The following is an 18,718-nucleotide window of genomic DNA, read 5'->3' as shown; positions in this document are numbered from 1 at the left end:
CGTCTCACAAAGCTTTTAACCTGAGGGAAAAGATAAAAGGGTGAAAACAATGACGACATTCTAATAACATAACATTCGACAATCATTGCATAGCATAGAATCAAACTCCACGTTCTTGACATAAATCCAACAAGCATAACAGTTTCACATAATATTCAATCTAGCATATAATCATAATATCACTTCAAACATACTTAAACACCACATACTCATCATTACACACATTCATCATCAATATCGCTAAACCGAAATCTCATCAGCTTAGTATGGCACGAAACCAATCTTCGGTTTGCCCATCACAAGACACAAAACAAATCTCATGTTTGTGTCCCAACACATAATCTCATATCATCAATCATTAATCATCGTACATCAATATCATTTTTTATATATATATATATATATATATATCATTTCATTCTATCATGCATCATATCATTGTACCATGTCATCACACGTCTATCATCATAGATCCAATTATCACATCATAACACACAATGTCAAACAATAGACATAACCAATCACATAGTTTCCAAGGTTATACACACAATGTATGAAAAATATGCTTAGAAAGTAACCATTGTGTTTCCGCGATTACCACCCTCACCTTTGCTACTTAAATGTTGAAACTCATTTCTCCTTTCCCATGTCAGACCCAATATTAAAGAACTGTCATACAAAGCTCCAGCTCCATTCAACCTCGTTTGCCAACCAAACATTACAATGTCACCATTTATTATATACAAATGAGCCTTATAAACACACGGATAAAACCACAACTAAACGTTAAAATCACAATCCCACCGTTGAATATTTAGGTTGTCGTACCTTGAATCTCCCCACAAAATCTCAGCTCAATCGGGTAAGTTTTGGACCACCAACCGCTGTTCCAAGGAGACAACCTCGAATCTGATTTCTAGGGTTGCAGGTTCGGACTGTTTCAGATATTTCTTGCGTAGGAAGCAACGAACATTACTTCTTGAGAATAACTCCGATCGGACTTACGTCAGTTGCTACGAGCTCATGGCTTGATGGTGATCACGCCGGTGTTTTTAGATTCCTAAACCGATGTCACCTCCGGCGCCGACGAACCTCCAAAGATGCCTCCTCCAAACTGTTTTCCCTCCCTTCTTCCTTTTTCTTATTTTCTTTGCTCCACCTTTGATCTACTCCGAGTTTGCTCCTCCACCACCACCAAGGCTTTCCACAGCCATGACATGACTAAACAGACCCCATCAGTGTTCCCACAACCTCCATGACGTTTACTTCTCTCCCCTCTCTACACATCCCATTCTCTCTCTCTCTTCATGGCTACCTCTCTTCCGCTCTCTCCTTCTTGCGGCGATGTTAGGGTTCAACACTCTCTCTCTCTCCTTATTGAACGAAGACGGCCAAGTGTTAATAACACACAATCCCAAAAACTCTTTCCTTAATGGGCTGCAACTTATTAGCAAAATTGGCCCAACTCCCGATTACAGAATTCGGGATGTTACATAAAGACCAACTACAACCCTCACCATCCATATACATTTATATATGGCTAAGCTAGTAATTGATATATATATACACGAGACGAGAGAGAGTAATTAAAATAATTAAATGGACACCTTGATGGCGGTTGGCGGAGACTGGGGCAAGTTTTCCTGCTGTAATATTAAGAATCAAATCAGTAAAAAAATTATAAAAAGCCCTATAGATTAGATCACAACTTTTTCAATTCTGACTTGGAAAATTATTATATACAATATCTAAGAAGAAAGTATACCGTGTATATATATATAACCAACCTGAGTATCAAATTTATCAGAGTCGCAAACCTGATGGTTTCCCCCACACACAGGAGGCACTTTTATTTTATCATCTGGAACACACACAACAGTCGGTTTTCCAGTCCGTTTTCCAGTCGGTTTTCGTGGACGCATTCGGGCAGTGGTAAATTTCCCATCTATGTGCGGATAACCTTTGAAGTCAGCAAATTGGAGTCCTCCGCCAGGACGGTCGTTTGTGTTGAAATCGCCCCATAACTAGCTGCGCCTCCTAAACAACTCCGGCCGGGAACCCTAGTCGTATACCGTGTATAGATATATACACAACTAACTTATATATATCTTCTAGGCTTATAATTTTCAACTAACAATCTGGCCCATACATACTATTATTTATAGGGAAAATTGGAAATAAAAGAGGTTTTTAAAAAAGTTTGTCTGTTTACACCATTTTTTTTTGAAGATTTTCGATTACGACGAAAATACCCAATAGATATTGTGAACTTTTAAAAAGTTTAAACAAAAATAAACCACAAAAACCATGTTATTAAACAACTGTGAATAATTTTTTTTTTTTTTAATTGTTTTAGTGATGTGAGATCGTTCTTGTTCCTAACCAGTAGATTGTTCACATTTTCACTAGCGTGCGTAACGGTCAATTTCATTCAGCCATTGTGAGATTGTTCTTGTGAATATAAAAATGACCAAATCTTTGACTAAACAATACAAAAGGAGACAAAGACATCGGACACATTTTATCAGACAAAAGACTTCTGAGAATCAAACACTCCCACAAAAATTTTAAAGCATCTCAAGTTACAAAAACAGGGGTCATCATAAAAGAAAAGAGAGAGCGCAGTTTTATTATAGAGTCGCGTTCACTTAGGTAGGTGGGTGGATATGGGAATTTGCGATAATGATCATAGCGAGCTTCGTCTTGCTTTCAGAAGCTTTGCGTTTGTGGAGGAATCGCATCTTTGAACTTGCTCGGAGATTCAGTGGTCTGATACTGATCACATCCCTTCAAATGATCTGATTGGCTTGTTTCCATACCAGTGGTAGAACAAGCAAAAGCTTTGGAGCCACCCTGTGAGGCCAATCTACATAAAGACCAACTACAACCATCACCATCCATATATATATATAGATCTATATATGGCTAAACTAGTAATTGATTAATATATAAACACGAGAGAGAGAGAGTAATCAAATGGACACCTTGATGGCGGAGACTGGGGCAAGTTTTCCTGCTGTAATATTAAGAATCAAATCAGTAAAAAAAACTATAAAAAAAGCATCACAACTTATTCAATTCCGACTTGCAAAATTATTATATACAATATTTAAGAAGTAAGTAAGAGTATATATAACCAACCTGAGTATCAAATTTCTCAGAGTCGCAAACCTGATGGTTTCCCTCACACACAACAGTCGGTTTTCCAGTCGGTTTTCGAGTCCGTTTTAGTATACGAATTCGGGAAGTGGTACGTTTCCGATCTATGAGCAGACAACTTTTGGTGTCATCCAAGTTGACTCTTACGCGAAGACTTTCGCGTTTATATCGACCCATTACTAGCTGTACCTCCTAAACAACTCCGGCCGGGAACCCTAGTATACCGTGTATATATACACAACTAACTTATATCTTCTAGGTTTATAATTTTGGGTTTGTTAGTTTTTTATTACGTTTTAAAACTTAATTAGAATTATAGTCACTTTACTATTTACAATTAGAAAAACATTCGATTTTGCACTCTTACACTAATAGAATGAGTTGTGTAATAGAGTTTTGAGTGTATTGTGTAAATTACCAAAAATGGTTTTTGTGTTTCTCTTACCTTTGGATCTCTGCATCTTCATTCTCTCTCACCCTCTCTATCTCTTTTTTTTCTTATTTAATCTCTCTCTGCGTTTTTGCAGATCCCTCTCTCCATCTATCTCTCTTTTTCTCTCTCTCCTAGAACATCCGACAATGATTCTAGATTTATAGTCTGATAATTCAGATTATTATCTATTTTAGTTTAAGCTTGATAGAAGCCGATCATTGAAGCAAACTAAGATCTCAACTTATTTGCCAATTTTCTAGGGATTTTATTTTCATAATAATAGTGATTATAATCTATGAATAAAAACTAGAAAATTGAAAGGAACAAAAAAAATTACAATTAGCGGCGTTAGGTTTCTTGTGGGGAAGTAGAAGTCAAACCAGAATTACAAATTTACCCGTTTGATTTAATTAAAAGGGATAAAAAGGAGGAAGTGTTGTTTGAACTCAAGTTGATGGAGAACAAATCAAGCTGCATTTACCACTATGCTATAATACTTTTCATATATTATTAACGATTATGACTTTATATTACTTATTTACGGATAGAAAATCATGAATTTATTCTTTAACGCTTAGTTCCCGATTTAATGTAATGAGAAATAAGATGCACAATCATAATTAAGATAATTTGTAACAAAGTTTAATTAACTATTTTATCTTTTGTCTAGTAATTTTTGTGTAAGGTTTAAACTATCCAGCATGTTGGATAGATTCACACATTCCAGCAATATTTGTGTACGGTTTAAACCATCCAGCATATTAGATAGATTCAAACCGTACACCAAAACTATCCAGCATGCTGGATAGATTCACACCTTCCAGCAATATTTGTGTACGGTTTAAACCATCCAGCATGTTGGATAGATTCACACCTTTCAGCAATATTTGTGTACGGTTTAAACCTTCCAGCATATTGAATATATTCAAGCCTTCCAATAAAATTGGTATACGGTTTAAACCATCCAGCAATTTGGATAGATACAAACCATCCAACAATATTTGTGGGTTTAAACAATCCAGCATTTTGGATAGACTCAAACCATCCAGTAGTATTTGTGTACGATTTAAGATCATCAAACTACATATTAGTAAATAATAAATTTCTATAAACAGCGGATTTTAATCATACATATTTTTTGTTGGACGAATATGTTTATAATGAATTCTTTCTTTCAAGTTCAATAAATTCATGATTTTCTATCCGTTACTAGGTTATATATGGTCATAATCGTTATAAATAGATAAAATCTGTAGTAGTACAGTGGTTAATGAGGTTTGTTTAAATCCATGCATCTGGGTTCGATCTACATTTAGCTCTCTTTTACCTCTTTATTTATAAAAAGGTAACATTGTAATTATGCTCTTGGTTTCTTCTTCTTCACCAAAAACCTTAGGGTCGTTTCTCTGAAAGTTCTTTTTTATTTTTCACTTTTTTGCTTACAGTTTGTTAAGTTCTCACAAACAACCATAGATCTATCACTAACAAATAGATTTATGAACATAAATCGAAGTTTGAAGTGATTTATATGTCAGACCAATTTTCCCACCGCCGACGGTCATATCGCGGCAGCTCACCTTCCTTCACCACAAACTCTAAGATTGAAATAAATTTTAAGTATCTGAAAAAAAAAAAAGGGGATTAAACAAAAACGGTGAACAGTATCTTTGAATTGGGATTTCAATCAATGAGAGATGTAGAAAAATAAAGAAAATCAGATAATTGGGTATGTGAATATTCAATTGGATGAAGAGTCAAAAGGGAAAAAAATATACATGGATACCTTGTGGCTTAATCTCCAATCGACCATTTCACCATCAGAATTCAGCACAAAACTTTCAAGGATTACTATAATCCTGGACAGAAAATTAGGCATTTTTAAATCTTTTTGCGAGAGAAACAGCAACGAAGAAGAATAAAAAAAAACTAAAAATAAAAAAAAACTAATAATTCTAATGGCATCATTCGTAAATATAATATATAGGTGAGGGGTTGATGTAAACAAAACAGTGCCAAATAGCGTTAGAGCATCTATTTTGCGAATTGTAAATAGTAAACGTATCACTTTTCAAATTATGTTTTAAAAACGTATGTATTTTCCAATTATCTCTATAATTTTCAACTAACAATCTGGTCCATACATACTATTATTTATAGGAAAAATTGGAAAATAAGGAGGGTTTTTAAAAGTTTGTCCATTTACACTTTTTTTTTAAGATTGTCAATTGACGAAAATACTTCTACTAATAGATATTGTGAAGTTTTAAAAAGTACATTATAAACAAAAATAAACCACAAAAACCATATTAGTAAACAACTGTGAATAATTTTTTTAAAAAAAATTTTAGTGTCAAAAATCAGTTTTTTACAGGGGGATTTTCAAAAATACCTTTTTTCCTATGTCACTTTTTAAAAATACCCTTTTATGTTGGTTATTTTCAAAAATACCTCTTTTCTATGAATAAAATCACTAAATTCTAAACTCTAAACTCCAAATACTAAACCATACCCCTCAAAACTATATCCTAAATGTACAATGAGAACCAAAACCTAAAAAAAAAAATTCTAAAAATTAATTTAACACATTAAAATTATGTAAAAGAGGCTAAAAATGAAAATGTTCAAAAAAGAGGGTATTTTTGAAAAGAGATATCCCAAAAAGGGTATTTTTAACAAATTCTCTTTTTTATATGGAAAAAAAAAACTAGATTGACCCAAATTAAAAGGTTAATTGCTAAACTAACTCATAAAATTTGAGGGTTAGATAGGTTATTTTCTTGCCTAAAATATCCTTTTTACTTTGTTAGGAAAAAAATAAAGTCAAATTTACCCTCCTAGAATTTTTTTAAAAAAATCAAAATATCTTCAAAAGTCTGCCAGACTAGTTGCGACAGATTTATTTGTGTACGACAAATTTGTTTTTGAACAACCGATTTATTTTTGTATGACAGATTTTTTTATGCCAGACTTATTTTGGACGACAGATTTTTTTAACTACAAATTTATAATTGATGACAGATCTTTTTTTCACAACAAACTTATTTATAAAGACACCACAAACTTTCATAATATATGACAGATTTGATATAATATCTGGCAGATTTATTTTTCACAGTTATTTCAAATTTATTTTTTGATTAAAAATTTATCGTAACATGACAGATATTTTTACAGAAAAATAATTACTAGGTTGATTTCTAGTGATAACAGATTTATTTTATGTTACGACAAATTTTTAGTTTAACCAAAAATCTGTCCTTTGATAACAGATTTATCAACGTTTTTTAGAAATTGCTAAAATGACCTATGTGAAAACCATATGTTATGGCAGATTTGATTAGGTTATGACCGTTTTTTTGTTTGCTTCCAAAAATTTGGTGTTTGATAACAGATTTATTAGATGTAAAATGTAAATATAGTGACAACAGATTTGTTTTAAATTATATTTTTTCAATCATATTTTTATAAATTATATTTTTTATGAACCATATATTGATGGAAATAATGGATCATACCAAGAAGAAATGATATAAGATTGGAATCACTCCAACTTAAGATCACACAAGGATCATGAGATTCCAAGCTTAACTTGCGGAAGGTGGAATTCACGAGCTGACTTTGAAGCACTCTCTCGTGAATCAAGAGGTGGTACGATGGATAGATGGGTGATTGACTCACTCAATCGGTGGGATAATCGAATCGCTCGATCAATGAACGAATGAAGGATTTTGAATCACTCAACAAACTTAATCCGCAGGATTCTGAAGCACGAAGTGAATAACTCACAAAGAACTAAAGAACAAAGCAATAAAAAGACTCAAACTTTGTAAAGAAGAAAACGTTTCTATTACTTTAAAATGATCAAGGGTGCTTTACAATGAGACTAATGATCAGCATATATAGGCTGATTACACACGTACTAGAGTTAGAAAGAATACACAAATCAAAATAATTAATGAAAATATGACGTTAGACCATTAAGTGTAGAATCAGTTCAAGTAAGGCAAGTGAGGTGTGCTTTGTATCTCGTTAACTTGGGGAGGAAGTGGTGACGTCTTAGAAGCTTCTTGGGCAGTTTTGGAAGCTCAAATATGCACAAGAATAGAATAGGAAGTAGTCGTTGTTCATTGATGACAATCGGATCCAAAAAAGGCAAGTAATTATATAACTGAATCCGCCTGATCCAATAGCTATTATTGTGTGTGAATATCTTCCAAATATTCTCTGTGGTTGTATAGGCTCTCCTGGTTTCCATATGTAGATTTGGGGTATTTCCAAGTGAAGGCAAATGGAAGTTTCCATATTTGGCTTCAAGTAAATCATCGGACATGATTCAAATGGTGGTTTGGACTTGGGTCTTCTCTTAGGTTGTTCTCCATGGGCTGGGGACTTGTTTTGAATTAAATAGGTGTGTAGGCTTCCTCTAGGGCTGGTCCAAGTGTTATAAGGCCGAAACTTTTCATAGCTTCCAATGATGTCTGATTCATCTGCGAGTAGTTCAAGTCCATCAGCGAGTAGTTCAGCATGTCTGTCAGCGAGTAGTTCAGCAGGTCCAACGAGTAGTCCAACAAGTACTTCAGCTATGACTTCTTGTGTCATCTTTGAATCAGATGAATGGTAAGTGATTCCTTGATGATTTGGTGTTGCCTCATTAAAAACCTTTCTAGGTAAACACAGTGGTAAAAACCCTAGACAAAGGAAAAAGAGTGCAACAGTCATATCCCAAAAATGAGGTAATTTGACTTGCTGATGGTTGATCCCTCTTGAACCATTGGACTCCTTAGAGTTAATTTGATGATGATTAATTAACTCATCTCTTTGTGCTTGATCAGAACTTCATTTGAGAAAATATTCTCCAAGATGCTCTTAATGGACCGGTTTGGTGTGTGGACCGGTTGGTTCACCATGCTCCCAGTTTGGTTTAGATTTGATGTCCGCATCAAAAAAACCCCTTATCTCGAAGTATCAGACAATATATTATATAAGAGACAAAAATTAGTGATTTAGTATCAGACATAATATCTGATTTTGTCAATCTGTATGTTTAGCTTCCTATAATTGATTTTCCTTTTCTCTCTAAACTATTCTCATGTACAAAAAAAACACATTCTCTTTTGATAGTATAGTACTGTACTATCGTTAAGTGAACAAAATTTACAAATAATGTTTGTCTTTTTAGATTTCTAGATGGTCAAATTAATTAGAGAATGTAAATGAAATGTGATTTGTGCAGCTTTATCTTGCAAAGGACTTGAAACACCAATTCTATTAATGCCACATGAGGTCTGCTATGTTTGCTGAAGCTTGTTTACAAAAGGCTGCTTCTGTGAGTAATCAGTTGAGAGAAGAGAAGATTAAAAAAAATGTTGAGAGAATACTTTGGTGATGAGAATGGATTTTTCTAGGCCGGGATGATTTGGCTTTACTTAGTTTCGATTGTAAATGGAAAGAACAACATTCAAATCAATTATCAACCATATGACTTCTCCTATCATTACTACTATAATATTCCCTTGTTATCAATTCAGAATATATGACTTGCTTCCCAAGGTTTTCCATCACTAGTTAATTTCCTCTAACTTCTTATACACGTTTCCTTCTTTCTTTTTTCTTTTTTTCTCGTCTTGATGAAATCTGTAAAATGTATCTGAAATTTTATACTTACAGACTTATGCATAGAATATTTGATTTGTTATGAATATATTGTATTATATGGATGCTCATTATCGGCCCATTAGTTTAACCGTAAACCCTAATATGTATCCCTATATATATGTTATATCATATGATACAGATGAATAATACAAGAGTACAATTTCCTAAACCTCTTGTTATAACACATTATCAGCACGAGTCTCTAACCCTAGCCGTCTCAAAATAAAAACAAAGAAAATAAAAAAACCTTAGCCGACCAAGCAAATAGTTGTGTCTCCGTTCCAGATCTCCAACACCTCTCAATCCACGGTTTCAATATTGAGATAAGTAACATCATCTTTTATTATCGTTCGATTCATGCTATATAAAAGAACGGTCATACTTGGTTATAGAGATCGTTATTGTTTTATCATTACTATTGTTTTTGGGAAACGAATCTATAATCGTTATTGTTTAGTGTAATTTAGATTTGTTGATCTTTATAACAAGTCGACACATGTTTAATTCTAAACCATATTGCTTTGACTTCACATGCTTTAATATATCAATCGTCTCGCTTTATTGATTGATTCATGTTGTTTAACACTTTATTACCGATTATGCTCCACGTTTGACTTTAAACGTGTCAGTTTGGAGTATTGACTTATATTATTATGTTTGTTTATGATCGATTATGCTCCATATTTGATCTTAAACGTGTCTAATCATGGCTAGTTATATATATTATTATTATGTTTGAAATATAAATGGTTCAGTTAGTTTTGATTCAGTTTGAAGTCAAACATATGAGCAATACTGAAATTTATTAATCATCGATTAATACCCCTTTGCTTTACTGTTAGTATATTGAGGATCTATACTTTATTATTTAATCTGTTTGTTTAATCTCGTATCTTATAATATACTCATGTGGTATCGTTTGTTTGATGCATCGTTCATATGCAGCTCCGGCTGGCTTTAGTCGGTCTAATAATTGATGCCGAGTTTGTGACGTTGTCTCCATGTTGATAAGTTGATTTATATACCGAGAGCACTTACAAGTTACCTTAACGTAAGAGGACTGAGTAAAAATTATTAGCCAACGAAACTTACCTCTCTGCTCCTGGACAACATCTTCTCTTGAGATAAGTATTATTTTTATGTCTAATAAGCACGTCTATTTACATGAATGGCTTTAGGTCTTAAAAATAAAATAAAATATATATAATTTATTATTATAAAATAAATTATAATAATATAATTATATTTCTTTGTAAAACTTTTTAGATTTTAAAATAAAATCTTTAGTAAACAAAGAAAATAAAACGTTTAAGAAGAAAAAGATATATATGATGCTTAATATTTATTTAGCATTCATATGATTGTTTATAATGTGTTGTGATTTACTTTATTTATTTAATCACAAATTTAAATTAGATATAATATCATAATTAAATATTTTAAATAATGTCATCCAACTTTGTGTGGTGAATAAATTGAAAATTTAGTAACAAATTACTAAATAATGATTATTGATTATATTTTTTTGGCATCACTTCTGTGAGAAGGTTTAAGTCCAAGTATATAATCATAAAAATTCTAAAATAATGTAAAAAAAGTAAATGACTAAAATTCTTTAAAAGAATATATATAAATCAACTTGTTTCTATTATTACCAAGATTATATAATAGAAAATAATATCATTTATGGAAATATAGTAGAAAATATATACTTTAAGAATTCACAAAAATTATTGTTGTCATGTAGACACAATATAGTAAAAAAAACAATATATATATATATAAAATATTAGAATATTGTTATTTGTGACTGAATAAAATAATGAGATGTTGATCATGAATCACATCATATTGGTTTGCTCTATTTTTGTGAATTATGTTATAAAAGAAAAAGAAAGCAGCACTAATGACAATAGTTGAGAAAGTTGCTATAAAATGGTCATGAATGTGGATAAGATATATAAAGTCGCGGTCAATGTCAACTAGTTTCTCTACTAGAAGTGAATAATAAGTACATGAGGTACTTATCTCATCTATATATGATGATGATGAAAGAAGTTAGTGTGAGACAATTTCCACTATTCTACTACAATAATAAGAAGTAGTAGAAAAAGTATTGAAAGCTCTTGATATTAATGTGTTATAGTCTCCCGATTAGTCTCAAAGTCAAAAGGGTGTAAGATATAATACATGACCCAATTTGAGAATATTATTGATTACAAAGTGGGATTCAAATCGAGATTGATAGACATGAAGTGTCATCATCTCGAGGGGGAGAATTAATGAATCCACATAGAGAGGTGATGGAACATATATAAGATTATATTCACACCCAAAATGAGTTTAATCACTCATATGATAAAGCAAATCTGATGATTTGGAAAGTAATCATGTTGAGACAATAAGCGAAGAAAAATACTTTGAAATCATAAGTATTATTACCCAAGACTATACAAGTTTTTTAGAGATTACATGCATTATCTAGAAGATGAAATGCTTTGTGAAAATCTCACTGTTTGGCATGACCGGTTAAGCCATTCCGGTTTAGTGGTGATGCGAAAGAATAATCAGAAATTTCTGAAAATATTCATTAGAGAACCTAAAGAGTTTCCCTAGTGTTATGTGTGCTGCTTTACAAAGCAAGCCGAGATTATATGGCTTTCACCGACCCCATGAATTTGGATAATGTCAATTTTCTGGTACGTATTCAAAAGAGATATTGTGGACTGATCATCCACCATATATTCTTGTTACCAATTTGCAACCTTGAGTTTGCGAGAGTATTTGGTTAATTGACAATGGTGGTGATATCATGCTAAGTAACTGACATAAATGACTCTATATGTCAATAAATTTGCATCATGCCAACAAATTATTATGAGTACTCTNATCTTATAATATACTCATGTGGTATCGTTTGTTTGATGCATCGTTCATATGCAGCTCCGGCTGGCTTTAGTCGGTCTAATAATTGATGCCGAGTTTGTGACGTTGTCTCCATGTTGATAAGTTGATTTATATACCGAGAGCACTTACAAGTTACCTTAACGTAAGAGGACTGAGTAAAAATTATTAGCCAACGAAACTTACCTCTCTGCTCCTGGACAACATCTTCTCTTGAGATAAGTATTATTTTTATGTCTAATAAGCACGTCTATTTTCGTGAATGGCTTTAGGTCTTAAAAATAAAATAAAATATATATAATTTATTATTATAAAATAAATTATAATAATATAATTATATTTCTTTGTAAAACTTTTTAGATTTTAAAATAAAATCTTTAGTAAACAAAGAAAATAAAACGTTTAAGAAGAAAAATATATATATGATGCTTAATACTTATTTAGCATTCATATGATTGTTTATAATGTGTTGTGATTTACTTTATTTATTTAATCACAAATTTAAATCTAATTTAAATTAGATATAATATCATAATTAAATATTTTAAATAATGTCATCTAACTTTGTGTGGTGAATAAATTGAAAATTTAGTAACAAATTACTAAATAATGACTATTGATTATATTTTCTTGGCATCACTTCTGTGAGAAGATTTAAGTCCAAGTGTATAATCATAAAAATTCTAGAATAATGTAAAGAAAGTAAATGACTAAAATTCTTTAAAAGCATATATACAAATCAACTTGTTTCTATTATTACCAAGATTATATAATAGAAAATAATATCATTTATGGAAATATAGTAGAAAATATATACTTTAAGAATTCACAAAAATTATTGTTGTCACGTAGACACAATATAGTAAAAAAAAACAATATATATATATATATATTTAAAATATTAGAATATTGTTATTTGTGACTGAATAAAATAATGAGATGTTGATCATGAATCATATCATATTGGTTTGCTCTATTTTTGTGAATTATGTTATAAAAGAAAAGGAAAACAGCACTAATGACAATAGTTGAGAAAGTTGCTATAAAATGGTCATGAATGTGGATAAGATATATAAAGTCGCGGTCAATGTCAACTAGTTTCTCCACTAGAAGTGAATAATAAGTACATGAGGTACTTATCTCATCTATATATGATGATGATGAAAGAAGTTAGTGTGAGACAATTTCCACTATTCTACTACAATAATAAAAAGTAGTAGAAAAAGTATTGAAATCTCTTGAAGAGTATATATACTAATGTCTATGGGAACACAATTTGATATTAATGTGTTATAGTCTCCCGATTAGTCTCAAAGTCAAAAGGGTGTAAGATATAATACATGACCCAATTTGAGAATATTATTGATTACAAAGTGGGATTCAAATCGAGATTGATAGACATGAAGTGTCATCATCTCGAGGGGGAGAATTAATGAATCCACATAGAGAGGTGATGGAACATATATAAGATTATATTCACACCCAAAATGAGTTTAATCACTCATATGATAAAGCAAATCTGATGATTTGGAAAGTAATCATGTTGAGACAATAAGCGAAGAAAAATACTTTGAAATCATAAGTATTATTACCCAAGACTATACAAGTTTTTTAGAGATGACATGCATTATCTAGAAGATAAAATGCTTTGTGAAAATCTCACTGTTTGGCATGACCGGTTAAGCCATTCTGGTTCAGTGGTGATGCGAAAGAATAATCAGAAATTTCTGAAAAGATTCATTAGAGAACCTAAAGAGTTTCCCTAGTGTTATGTGTGCTGCTTTACAAAGCAAGCCGAGATTATATGGCTTTCACCAACCCCATGAATTTGGATAATGTCAATTTTCTGGTACGTATTCAAAAGAGATATTGTGGACTGATCATCCACCATATATTCTTGTTATCAATTTGAAACCTTGAGTTTGCGAGTGTATTTGGTTAATTGACAATGGTGATGATACCATGCTAAGTAACTAACATAAATGACTCTATATGTCAATAAATTTGCATCATGCCAACAAATTATTATGAGTACTCCCTACTATAATTGGTTTGGGTCAGAAACCAGATATATTCCATCTAAATGTATTATACATTTTGTGTTGCTCCACCACAATGATTAGATGGAATTTGAAAGAATGTTGGAAATATGTTGGATATAGATCTCTCTTGATGATTGAATATCTTGAGATTCAAAGACTGTTGTTTCAGTGAGTCAGTCTTTCCAACATGTGGGGGAGAAAATAAACAGCTGGTAAAGAAATATATTTAGAGAAATTATCTTGATCCTCGTACTTTGAAATATGCGCTAGAAATTGAAAAGATAATTTATTTGCAAAGTTTGCAAAGATGTTAAAGGCTTGCAAGAGCCATTTTCTGACCTTGAGTGAAAATTCTCATATACCAGCTGTGCTCCAATTAATATCCTAGTAGGATAAGATCAACTGCTAGTAAGTCTAAAGATCGCATGAAGTGTGATAGACTTATAGTTCCAAATATAAGCATCCTCGGAAAAGAAAAGGAGCATAATTTAATATGGCACAGAGGAAGCAAAGAGTTATGGAAAATCTCTCGAAGAGATGTAGACATGAGTAAGAAAGAGATTTAGGTACCTGATAATCATAATGAAAGGAAATCTCAACAAGTTGAGTCATGTCTAGAATGAAAAGGAACCAATAAGCAAATCGACGTCGTAAATATGTTTGCATGCAGTGTTGCAGTTGATTATGTTATGGATAAAATCGAGGATCATAAACCGCGGTTAATAGAAAGTTTTACTGAAAAGTGTACACAAAGAATGATTGATTAATCATTGAAAGAAGTAACTATGAAATAATTATAGTCTCTTAAAAAGATAATATTTGGACTTGTAGTCCTTACACTTGAAAGTGTAAAATGAGTGGAACATAAGTGGATATGTATGAGAAATTAAGTACGTGTAGTAGTACATTGATTCTCAGAAAATACTTATGAGAGATGTACTCTCTTTCGGTTGAAGCAACTATTTTAGATCCCTTATAAGTTTTGATAATAAGAGTAAGACTTGATTCAGTGTATCTCTTAAAGTGATTATATTGCTAGAAGTAATATTTTATAGCCCTCGAGAACGTTGTAAAAGTGAGAAAAAATTTTGTAGACTTTTGACAACGTTGGGGAGAAAAGGATGAGAGTTTATCTCTATGAGAAAATCTTGGTTGTAGATCATTGTTGTTGATCTTAAGGATCTCATACTGGGTTGAAAATAAATCGGTAACAAGATAAGTGAATATCTTAGGGTTGTGTAAATTCGAGATTGAACACTAATTGTAATTGTGTTCAAGAAATATTTTCAAGAAAGTTTGAGGATGTAGACATTTGTTGAACCTCATTAAAAGAAAAAATTATATGTGTCTCTTATCTCTTCAGCACTTACAAGTGGTTCTTGGTAAAAGAAAGGTACAAGAACAAGTGCAAATATGTTGATGATGAAAATGTTATCTAATCTCCAGTAGAGATTTCACATACCAAGGAATATATGGAGAAATAATCAATGATGAAATATTACTTCTGAAAGATGGAGAAATCGGATTGTATAAGATTAGTTCTTTCATGAAATCTTGAGGTTACAGATTTGACATCTAATGAAAGAGATCTTATCTTAAGATGCTTACATATTATTACATACAAAAATGGTCTTGTAGTACCACACTAAGAAGATGAGTTGAAAGAGAAAGTTTTACAAGGAGAGTATGAATAACTCCTATGTATAAGATGATTGTTTGGAAGATTGTATTTAAAATAAGATTTGGACTTAAAGTTCAAATAGATCTTCTATATGAAAGGGGTTCAAATGACTTAAAGTCTAATGACCCGAGAGAATATATGATGATCATATGTGTTTTTATACACTAAAGCTCTGTTTATAACAGTTCAGAAAAGATGATATATATGATCATACTGCATAACCTCAAGATGATGCTTTCAGGGGGAGAAATATGCTTATGTGTGTGGTTGTACTCTTTTCCCTTATCATGGTTTTTATCCCGTTGGGTTTTTCCTTGAAAGGTTTTTAATGAGACAACGAAAAGAACACACAAAAGATAAACACCTAAAGAGGAATATTATGATTCTAATGGTGAAAGACTATCATCTTCAAAGTCTTTGATGAGATTGTGAGAAACAAAGATAATGATAAAGATGAGTCACTTGCGAGATCCATGACTAATAGAATAATGATGATACACGTTTACTACAGATTCGTTCAAGTGAAGATTAGGCGAACCATTTACCAAGGCGTTTCCAATTACTACTTTTAAGAAGCTACCTCATCATATTGGATCGGTCATATCGAAGATTTCAAGTGATGTACTCATGAGGGGGAGTAAAAGCGCGTTGTACTCTTTTTTCCTTAACCATGGTTTTTCCCATTGGGTTTTCCTGGTAAAGTTTTTAATGAGGCAGCATCTCACATGCACATTTGGGACTACAGTTTTATAATGGTCATCCAAGGGGGAATGTTATGAATATATTGTATTATGTGGATGCCCATTATCGGCCCATTAGTTTAACCGTAAACTCTAATATGTATCCCTATATATATGTTATATCATATGGTACAGATGAATAATACAAGAGTACAATTCCCTAAATCTCTTGTTATAACATGATTTTTTTTTGGGTAAAAAAAAATCTAAAAGCAACATAAAACAAGAAAAATGCTAAGGAAACTAAGTGAACCAAAGAATCTTGAAATTTCCAAAGGTTTTTAATTTAGTTTATACTCTTTTTATTACTTTAAAAACCAATATTTAATTATGTCATGTGAATGAAGCAATATATGGATTCTTTGGAGACCAAAAAAGTTAACCGCAGCAACTCAGCTTTACAACCTGCAGGAACAAGAACTAAATGACCTTTAAGAATCAAGAAAAAAACATACAGCCTTAACCAAGAAAAGCACCACTAATCTAAACTCTCTTGGGTCTATATAAAGCCTGAGCTCTTAAGCTTTAGCAAAAAATAAAACATAAGCTCCCAAGTCATTTCGCACCCAAGAAAAAATGGTGGAACAGAAGATGAAACCGGTGGCCTCTTTTCTTTTAGTTCTGAACTTTTGTATGTATGCTATTGTTCTTGGGATTGGCGCATGGTCCATGAACAAAGCTATCAACCATGGCTTCCTTATTGGTATATGATTCATTAAATTATTATTATTTTTCCTTTTTTGGTATGAAGCAAAGCCTTTGTAATTCAAAAATGAATTTTAGTTACATATCTTGAATTATAGCTAAGGTAGGGCTAAATGTTATTTGTGTATAGATATAATATATGTTTCTAAAGGAAATTATACAAGCCTTTTGCTTTGCCAACGAACTAGTTTTAATTTTTTTTCTAATCATCACCATTAAGCCGATTAATTCATCACTAAATCACCTCAATATTTTTTCCTTGGTATTCAAGGTGCGGATTATAGTCTTCCGGCTCATTTCTCGCCGATACATTTCCCAATGGGTAATGCGGCAACCGGATTCTTCGTGACGTTTGCCTTAATTGCTGGAGTTTCGGGAGCTGCCTCGGTTATCTCTGGCGTCAGTCATCTCCAGNACAACCTGCAGGAACAAGAACTAAATGACCTTTAAGAATCAAGAAAAAAACATACAGCCTTAACCAAGAAAAGCACCACTAATCTAAACTCTCTTGGGTCTATATAAAGCCTGAGCTCTTAAGCTTTAGCAAAAAATAAAACATAAGCTCCCAAGTCATTTCGCACCCAAGAAAAAATGGTGGAACAGAAGATGAAACCGGTGGCCTCTTTTCTTTTAGTTCTGAACTTTTGTATGTATGCTATTGTTCTTGGGATTGGCGCATGGTCCATGAACAAAGCTATCAACCATGGCTTCCTTATTGGTATATGATTCATTAAATTATTATTATTTTTCCTTTTTTGGTATGAAGCAAAGCCTTTGTAATTCAAAAATGAATTTTAGTTACATATCTTGAATTATAGCTAAGGTAGGGCTAAATGTTATTTGTGTATAGATATAATATATGTTTCTAAAGGAAATTATACAAGCCTTTTGCTTTGCCAACGAACTAGTTTTAATTTTTTTTCTAATCATCACCATTAAGCCGATTAATTCATCACTAAATCACCTCAATATTTTTTCCTTGGTATTCAAGGTGCGGATTATAGTCTTCCGGCTCATTTCTCGCCGATACATTTCCCAATGGGTAATGCGGCAACCGGATTCTTCGTGACGTTTGCCTTAATTGCTGGAGTTTCGGGAGCTGCCTCGGTTATCTCTGGCGTCAGTCATCTCCAGTCATGGACTACAACGAGTCTCCCAGCAGCTGTATCTGCCGCCACCATTGCTTGGTCGCTCACACTTTTAGCCATGGGGTATGGACGTTGACACAACACTTTTGACTCAATGTTCAATCATTTTTTTCATAAATTTAGAATACTTTCCACAACAAAACTTGTATATACCAATCTATAGGTTACTAAAAATCGTTGTCTCTTGAATGTTCTTGTGTAGCTTTGGCTGCAAGGAAATTGAACTTGGGATGAGAAATGCTCGTCTGGTG

General features: G+C 32.2%; 1 protein-coding gene and 1 long non-coding RNA gene across 2 annotated transcripts in view; one reads left to right on the top strand and one right to left on the bottom strand.

Moving 5' to 3' along the window:
* LOC104724729 lies at positions 4,994-5,517 on the bottom strand. The gene is made up of 2 exons (XR_757756.2): positions 5,376-5,517; positions 4,994-5,213 (listed from the first exon to the last, which is right to left on the bottom strand). It is a non-coding gene; the product is annotated as an uncharacterized LOC104724729 (long non-coding RNA).
* LOC104728521 overlaps positions 17,801-18,718 on the top strand; it is a 7,915-nt gene continuing 6,997 nt past the window's right edge. Inside the window, exons 1-3 of the mRNA XM_010447487.2 lie at positions 17,801-18,037; positions 18,311-18,530; positions 18,670-18,715. Coding sequence (XP_010445789.1) covers positions 17,911-18,037; positions 18,311-18,530; positions 18,670-18,715 — 393 coding nt within the window. The 5' untranslated portion in view covers positions 17,801-17,910. The remainder of the gene's footprint in view (positions 18,038-18,310; positions 18,531-18,669; positions 18,716-18,718) is intronic.

This window comes from Camelina sativa, chromosome 11 (genome assembly GCF_000633955.1).
Source record: "Camelina sativa cultivar DH55 chromosome 11, Cs, whole genome shotgun sequence".
NCBI lineage: Eukaryota > Viridiplantae > Streptophyta > Magnoliopsida > Brassicales > Brassicaceae > Camelina > Camelina sativa.
Note: the sequence above shows the minus strand (reverse complement) of the source record. Positions and strands in the feature narration are given on the sequence as shown.